General features: G+C 52.4%; 1 protein-coding gene and 1 long non-coding RNA gene across 4 annotated transcripts; both read right to left on the bottom strand.

The window, feature by feature from the left end:
- Window positions 1-864: 864 nt before the first annotated feature.
- LOC136486721 (uncharacterized) lies at window positions 865-3,701 on the bottom strand. 3 transcript variants are annotated; one of them, XR_010766934.1, is made up of 2 exons: window positions 2,779-3,701; window positions 865-2,027 (listed from the first exon to the last, which is right to left on the bottom strand). It is a non-coding gene; the product is annotated as an uncharacterized lncRNA (long non-coding RNA). The 3 variants fall into 3 exon arrangements; XR_010766932.1 differs by having other exon boundaries at window positions 865-2,010; XR_010766933.1 differs by having other exon boundaries at window positions 865-1,998.
- A 1,674-nt stretch (window positions 3,702-5,375) lies between these two features.
- On the bottom strand, window positions 5,376-7,114 carry LOC136486720 (F-box/kelch-repeat protein At2g44130-like). Its single transcript, XM_066483683.1, has one exon. The coding sequence runs from the start codon at window positions 7,007-7,009 to the stop codon at window positions 5,849-5,851; it is 1,161 nt and encodes a 386-aa protein (XP_066339780.1). The 5' UTR covers window positions 7,010-7,114; the 3' UTR covers window positions 5,376-5,848.
- Window positions 7,115-8,645: the final 1,531 nt, after the last annotated feature.

Raw genomic sequence — 8,645 nt, 5'->3', positions numbered from 1 at the left:
GTTGATCAAACCAATGGATAGGTCCTAACGAAAGCCCCGTCACCAAAGGAGGTTCTCGAAGCAGGGATGGCGGACAAAATGTGGCCAAAATGGATTGGAAGTGTTTTTGGATGAGATTTAGGAATCGCCTGGGCATTAGGTCGGGCATAGGCACGGCCGAGTCCAGACTATTTCAATCGATTAATCAATTGTTTGTTTAATCTCTAGGGACGACGTACTGGATCCGTCATTGGTCCATGCTGCATAAGGAGAAAGAGCATCAGTTTTCCAAGGTAGGATGCAGAAGATGGGAGATTTTGATTGTCTGTTTTTGCAAAGTTTAGTTGGAACTTCACAAAACGTATTGGCATTTAGCGTTTCCCTTTTTGGCGCCAAGCTCACTAGTTGAGTTGAACCATGTTTTGTTCCCTGTTTTGGGTGTGTTTGCCTTATGGCTTCTTTTTTATTATTATTGTGACGCTCAGCTGTGTACCATTTCCAAATGCTATAACTTTATTCTGTTATCTAAAAAAGAATTCTTGCAGTTTTTAGGGGAAAGGACTACTGGAGCATAACTCAAGGATACTAGAAAAACTGGCGCGGCTGGAACTTTATCCGCGCCTCAGCCTGTGCAGGCTTGGATAAAGTTTTTTTTTTTCCTTTATTTGTATAGGTTACATAGTAAGTGTTTTACCGTATGTAAGCCAGCAGATAATACCTGTTATCTTGAAAATATTCGACTACAGAAATTTATATCATTGAGAACCAGAGTGCGTAAATTCATAGTAGGTGAAATCATTTATATTGCACCTGGGAAATTTAGAGGATCTATAATCTCATATTAGGTCTTAACTCTGATCAAATAGAAGAAATAGTCACACTTAATTGAAATGAAAGAAGATATGAACAAATGAGACCAAACTTTATAGATACACCATAAGCCTTAAAGAGCGCAAGTGGATTCTCATGAACGATGGTGTGCCTGGAAGGGCAGTCATTATTTGCATCTTCATCACGTTGAAGTTAGTTGTTACTACTGACGCAACTCCTGCAGACAATGCTGGAACTGTCATTGTTTCCCATGCTTCTGAATCATTGTTCAAACATGTCGTGCCGCCTGCAAAACTAAGTCCATCGTCATTAGATATGATATTATGCAAGCCAAATTGATATTAACACTTTAACAACAGATGTACCTGCCACATGCAAATCACGATAACCAAAATACACACCAGTTGCACCTGTCCAAATGAGTCAAAATTTCTACGCCTAAAGCTGCTTCATTTCAAGTCATTCAGATATATGGATGTAACAAAGTCCCATGAGGCTATACTTTTTGAATCGCTAGGCACTTAACAGGGATGGAAATAAGTTTGTCCGTGAATCCACACATAGGCTTAATCTTGTTGGTCTTTTGGATTACTATAAGGGATAACAAAAGTTCAACCTGATGAGTAAAATGCCCAAAATTCCATTGCATTAGCTTTTGTGTCGTATAAAACACCTGTCCAAGCATATACACTCGTTGCCAGATCTTATTTCAAAGTTTCCACAGATTGGCTTCCAGAACTGTATCGTGGTTGTATCCCAGCATAGTAATCCTAGGACAGTTCTCAAGATCTGTGCAAGGCCTCAACTACAAATCTATAACATGCTTATATGGCTATCTACTTGACCAATGTTCAATCTAAAGTACCCCTATCTGTTCTTGTAAAAGTTAGGCTAACTTATGAAAGTTATTATTGATGTCGATTCATGATCGGCAATAATGCCTTTTATAAATGAAAATCTCAAGATGGGATATGGGATACTATACATAGGAATCTTCTAATTGAATATCCTGAACTTCATTGAATCACTTGTTTGAACAAAAATAATGTAAGGAAGCATGGTACTCTACCTTCATTGGATTAATAGGATGCAACACAGAGGTAGAGGGTGCACTTGTAAGATCTCCATGCAGCTAAAGCAGACATCAAAATGCATGCTGATGATATTTCCATAGGTGGGGGACAGCAACTACAATGGCAACTTCAAACCAAATGTCACTGAGTGCATTTGTAAGTGAATAAAAGGTAAGATGACAAATTGAGCAACATATAATGACGAAAGATAGTTAGAATTGGTGACTATTTCCAATTGCACAGTCACCATTCACTAAAGCCAATTCAAATGGTCATATGAGATTGATGCTTTTGAATGTGCATGGCAAAAACAAAAGGAGGATGAGCACAACATTTCTGGATTGAGGAACAAGACACCATGAGCAATTGTGCATGGATAGGCGGTATGTGCATCAGCTTCGATTGAACCTAAGGTGCCCAGCCACATTGGCTGCTAGCGCTAGTGGCTCGCAGGCAAGTTGGTGCATTAATCAAATAAGGGCGCGTTTAGCTCCCAAAATTTTTTGGGGGTACTGTTTGGCTACTGTAGCACCTTCGTTTATATTTTGTAATTAGTATCTAATTATGGATTAATTAGGTTCGAAAGTTTCGTCTCACGATTTCTCACCTAACTGTGCAATTAGTTTTGTTTTTCGTCTACATTTAGTACTCTATGCATGTGCCACAAAATTCGATGTAACGCTTTAGGTTAAAAAATTTTGGAATCTAAACAGGGCCTGACAAAAAAGATAGCACAGCCCTCATCCCATCAGTTGCACTGAAATCATTGACCTCATGTCAAACTCTGTACTAAACTTTAAACCTGACTATGGAAAGCACAACTGATAGAGATGGGGAATGCAAATCAGCAAAAAAAATTGAGAAGGAAAAAAAGAGGTGGGGGATGCATATACACCTTGTGCCCATTTCATCGAACACGTTAAGGGCATCATCCATGGAAGTATTGTTGCCGACATTGGTCGACGGTGGCCAGGAATGCGGAGCACACAGGAGCAGGAGGTGTCCTTGCTATCGGCTTCAGAGCCTTTCACGTGGGCGCACTGGCGCAGGAGTGAGTTGGCTGCGGCGGTCGTGGTCGCTGACGGCGTGGGCGTTGCGCGGGCGGCTGCAGCGGCATGGGCGGCCGCGGTGACGGCTATAGCAGCGTGGGCGGGCGTGGGAAGGCTCGTTGCCGTACGTAAGACGAAGTCGAAGGCAACGCTCCTCTCGGTTTCCTCCAAGGCCGCCCTCATGGTCTGCACACCGCCATGGGCTTCCTCAACGCCTTCGCGTCGCCGCAGCAGGCTCCGCCGTCACCATCGACCGCGTCCAGCGGCGGGGGTGGCGCCGCTCGTGGACAGCAGCGGAGTACCAGCGGTGGCTGGGAAAGCGAGGAGCAGGGACCAACGGCGACGCGAAGGCGGCTGCAGAGGTGCGCGAGCAACGGCGGCGTGGGACACTCGGGAAGGATCTGGATAGGAAAAGCTTCAAGCTTCGCTCATTTTTCAATGGCCCGATCAAAATCCAACGGCTGCGAAAAGCAGGCGACGTGGCAAGCTAAGATGCGATAGAGAATGGTGCGAGTTTCGTCTATTAAAAGATATAAGCAGAGGATGGAATGGAATGGTTATTCCATTTCCACCAGAGGGGCATTGTTCCATTTCAGAATCTCCCTCTCATATAAAGGTAGGCCCAATAAGATGCAGCTCCTGAAGTCGAAAGGCCCATGTTGGCAGCGCAGCCACATCCCCCCTCCCAGATCCCTACAAACCACCACGGCCTGGGCCAAACCCGGATTTCCCAGCGTGGCTCGTCGGCTTTGGGCCTGCCGCTCTCTGAAGCACGGCCTCCACGGGCAAGCAGTTGAGCGGTTGAGCCTGTACCAACGCATGAACCAGCCATTCCAAACATTTTCCATCCCTATAAATAAATTATTATCTTAGCCCTTGTTTAGTTGAAGAAATTTGGATTTTGGGTTACTGTAGCAACGTTCGTTTTTATTTGGTAAATAGTGTTTAAACATGGACTAATTAGGCTCAAAACGTTCGTCTCGTAATTTCCCACCAAACTGTGCAATTAGTTTTTCTTTTCGTCTATATTTAATGCTCCATGCACGGGCCGCAAATATTCGATGTGACAGGTACTGTAGCAACTTTTTGGAAATTGGGGTGGAACTAAACAAGGGCTTAGATAACAAAATGACATTTTACGAATGAAGGAAACGCGCCTAGTGCTGGCGTGCTGGCGGGAGCTTTCACGAAAGCAATCAGATGAGCCACGCCCACCGCCCACGCGGTCAGGTCAGCAGCCGAACGGCCGCTGCCGTGTCGGCCAGCTGCGGCGGCAGCATCTGGGTGGTCCGGACGCTACAGACCGCTCGTCCCGCTCGTCCACGCCATCGGTTGGCGAGCTGCGGACGCATCGCCATGTCGCGCATGGCGAATGGGGCCGTGGACCACGGATCGCGGTCCGTTCCCCTCCCTCCTCCTCGCCCACCCGTTCCGTTTCGCCTGCCAAGAAACACCGCGTGCGCGTGCCGACGACCTCGAGTACAAGTGTACAGCCACCGATGGCCGATGGATGGGGACCGCACGACGAAGTCGGACCACAGTCCACTCACAGAGATTAGCTCAGCAGCTAGCCAGCTAGCCGGGTTGCTGTGCTCTTGTTTAGTTCACCTTCTTGCGAGCGTGCCGGATTTGATTTTGATGTGTCCGAGAAGGAGAAGGAGAACAGTGGTTGGTTGGACGATCAGCTCCGACTGCCGGAGAAAGTAACGCCCCACTGCCGGCCTGCCACCGACCGCTCAACTCCGAGATCTGCTGGCCGGCAGGCACCCACATCAAGGCGGCGTTGGTTCCGGCGGCACGGCACGGCCTGAGGGCAACGGCTCCCAGCTCTAACCCGTCAGCCCGTACCACCGCTACATAAAATCTGTGGACGGTGGAGCGGAGAAGATAGACAAGGCTCCAGCCACCCGGCCGGGGTAGCCGTCTCCATCAATCAGCGGGCGCGGCGGCCCCAGCCTGGACGCCAAAACCGCTGGCGGGCGGCGGCCTTATCCTCCTCGCCTTTGCTTCGCTTCAGGTTCAGGGGGACCAGACGCACACGGACACGCACACCAGCTGAAGGGGGGACGGGCGTTGCGAGGACGGGCGATACAGATCACCAACAGATGGGTGGCGGAGGCGGATGGATGGATGGATGGCTCTTGACTCTTGGTGAAGGCGAAGGTTCACCCCACCCTCCGGCTACAATTTTTTAAAAATATCGCCTGGCAATGTCAACTCTTCTGTTTCGATTCCTTTGTTGGATTGATTTGATTTATGGACGAATGCCAGCTTGGATTGCAATCAAGCACAGCCGTTGTGTATGTCAAGAGAGATGATAAACAAATTCAAGATTATGTTTTCGAGATTATGCGTCTTGTGTTCAACGACGGCAATGGAACAAACCATTGTTGAGACGAGAGCTGCTGCAATTGCTCATCGTCAGTCATCGCCATGCTCGAGATCACACACGCAGGATCAGGCGAACTTGGATCGCAGGCACAATTGTATGTAGTATGTACAGTGGCTTTTTTATTACTAGTACTCGGCTAGCAATAGCAAAAGCATGGCTGTAGGACAAGAGCAACAAGAAACAGTCTGTGTCCTTCACCTCGGGACAAAAACACCACACTCAACTCTCATCCAATTTCACACTCACCACCAGCAACAAAGCAGGAATCTCTCTCTCTTTTCTCCACCCATGGCTCCACGGATCTGGCTGGCGTGCACCGCCTCCTTCCCCTTCCTTCGATGGCAGGGCATAGTAGTAGCAAGCATATGCGCAGATCCATGGTGCATGAGGCGCAGATCTCGACCAGATCCAGCAATGGCGGAAACGGTGCACGGACATAGGAGTACGTACTAGTACTAGTAGTAGCCTTTAGGTCTCTTGGTCGCGGACAGACGGGACGAGGAAGTACTCAGAGATCCAGATCCTCAGATCCGGACGGACGCGACGGAGAAGACGAAGCCGGCGAACTCGGGCGGCGGGCGCACGACGGTCCAGCTCTTGGTCTTGACATCAAACACCCACACGGCATGCCGCCCACCGCCGCCCTCCCCATCAAGCGCCCCGGTCACCACGACCTTCTCCCCTCCTCCCACGCATACAGCGCGCGCCGTGCCGGCCTTGAGCCCCGGCGGGTAAGGGCCGACCTCGCGCCACCCGCGCCGCATCCCCATCCACTCCATGACGGCGTTGCCCTCGATGCACCAGACGCGCCCTTTCACAACGACGTGGGCCGCGGAGGGCGGCGCCCGGACGCGCTCGAGCCTCCGCCAGGCGCCCGCGGCGGGGTCGAACCACTCGGCGTCGCGCTCGAACCCGCCCTGCCGCGCCGTGCGGTACCCGCTGACGGCCAGGAACCGGTCGCCCGCCACGGTGGCCATGCCGTCGCACTCGTCGCGCTCCTCCGACATGTCGGGCAGCGGGTCCCACGCGTCGGCCTCGGGGTCGTAGGCCTCCGCCGTCTTGAGCGCGTTCTTGTGCTTGTCGTGGCCCCCGGCCACGTAGATCTTGCCGCCCGCCTCGGCGCACGCGAAGAAGGACCGCGCCGACCGCATCGGCGCGCCCCGGCGCCACAGCCCCGTGGCGGCGTCCAGGACGTGCACGTCGGCGACGGGCTCGAAGGTGCGCGGGTCCCAGCCGCCGAGGACGGCGAGGCGGGTACCCACCGCCGCGCACTGCGCGAAGACCGGGACCACGGGCGGGGCGCCGCGCTCCCGGCGCCACTCGCCGGTGGTCACGTTGTACACGGCGACGCCGTAGGCCGGGGTGTTGGCGGGTCCGTCGTCGTCCTTGGGCCCGTCAGCGTCAGCGGCGGACGGGTTCCCGAACTGCATGAGGTAGACGAGGTCCTCGTTGGCGCCCGCCTGCGCGCGCGCAGAGGCGAAGGCGGGGGTTGCGGCGGCGCTCCGCCAGCCCCGGCAGACCCGGCGCATCGCGCGGTGCGAGGCGTGCGGGACGCGCGCCAGGCAGTCCACCGCCACGTCGTCGGGGATGCCCGGGATCATGTCCACGTGCTCCTGGCCGGCGCCGGAGCCGCGGTAGCAGCCGCCGACGCCGACGCCGACGCCTCCTCCCCTCGGGCTCCGCATCTTGGGTTTCTTTCGGCCTGCGTGTGAGCTCAGCTTTGCTCTCTTGTTCTCCTCTCTCTGGAAGTCTGGGAGTTGAGATGAGATGAGGGATGTGTGCGGCCTCGTCGAGCGGCGGATGGGGGATTAAATAGAGGGGTGCCCCTGCGACGTGGCGCTGCTTATTGGACCGAACGCACAGTGAAGCCGATATAAAAACCCTGCAAACGGGTCGTGATAAAGCTGGGGTTTTCTGGTTTGCATCTTTATGCTACTACTAGTCCGAGTGGACTCCTCATAGAGTAGAAAAACAAAGCAACAAAGGATGAAAAGTTTGCAACCTAGGGCTACTTTGGTTGTCAAAAAATTTAGCAAAACGCTACTGTAGCGTTTTCGTTGTTATTTGACAATTAGTGTTTAATCATAGTCTAATTAGGCTTAAAAGATTCGTCTCATGAATTTCGTCTAAACTGTGTAATTAGTTTTATTTTTTATTTATATTTAATGCTTCATGCATGCGTCAAATATTTGATGTGACGGGGAATCTTGAAATATTTGGTATTTTGGAGGGGAACTAAACCTGGGCCTACATATGTGACTGAAACATATTTTTTTTACATGCTTGTGGATCTAGAAGGTCTTGGTTCTGTACAGCGTGTAGATGAGCACAAGGAGGAGGACGGAGCTGTACAAATAACTTGTGATGTCTACGTTTGGGAGCAAATGGACGACGCAGGCTGCGGATTAAAGGGTGACAGTGACACTGACCTGCGTAGAACAAGTGGCCTTTGGATGCTCATAAACCATGGGTGTCGTCCAATTGCTGACGGCGTAACGCTATCTCCAACAGCGTAGACCCAAATCAGAGACCTGCTCCATAGTTTGAATTATACACAGTAAAAAGATCATGCACCCAAAACTTGCATTCTCCAACAGCCTACCCAAAAGCCCATCCCTCTCTCCTCACTCTCTCCCCCGCGCTGCCCGTTCCGTCCCTCTCTCTCTCTACCCCGGCGCCGCCCCTCCCTCTCTTCCCTCCCTCGTTGAGCACAGCGCCCCTCCTTCCTGGATCCGGCCGGCGGCGGCACCCCTCCCTCCCCTCCATCTAGGATTCGGCGGTCGCGGGCAAGGAGGACCCGGGATCCCCGCTCCCCGACGGCCGCGCATCGCTCCCCGCCTCGCCGAGGTACCCGCCGGTCGCGCCTCGAGGCAGACCTCGCCGCCTGTTTTCGTCCCTCTCTCCTCTCCCTCGGTGAGCACGGCGCCCCCCCCCCCCCCTCCTGGATCTGGCCGGCGGCGGCACCCCTCCCTCCTCTCCCCCCGAATCCGGCGGTCGCGAGCGCAGAGTACCCCCGATCCCCGCTCCTCGACGACGCAGATTTGCATTCTCTCGAGCCTCGTATGCAAAATGGATGAGGTGTTTGGGTCATGTTAGAGCGTTGTTTTTTGAGGCAAAACAACGTGAAGGACCTATTTTCCGTTTGGTTCACGATTTGCATGCTCTTTAGGAGACGGTCTAAAGGGGTGGGACTTTTTTTTTTTTTGCTGCGCCGTGATCTCATCCGGCTGCACAGCACAGGTCGACCCCCCCCCCCCCCCCCCCCCCCCCCCTACTCCTATTCGCGAGCAAATTTTTACATTACAATTATCTTATCTTGCG

The sequence above is a fragment of the Miscanthus floridulus genome, chromosome 10, assembly GCF_019320115.1.
Source record: "Miscanthus floridulus cultivar M001 chromosome 10, ASM1932011v1, whole genome shotgun sequence".
NCBI classification, from domain to species: Eukaryota; Viridiplantae; Streptophyta; class Magnoliopsida; order Poales; family Poaceae; genus Miscanthus; species Miscanthus floridulus.
Note: the sequence above shows the minus strand (reverse complement) of the source record. Positions and strands in the feature narration are given on the sequence as shown.

Excerpts from the sequence above, each read along its gene's own strand:
- LOC136486720 (XM_066483683.1), bottom strand. The coding sequence starts at position 7,009 with ATGCGGAGCCCGAGGGGAGGAGGCGTCGGCGTCGGCGTCGGCGGCTGC.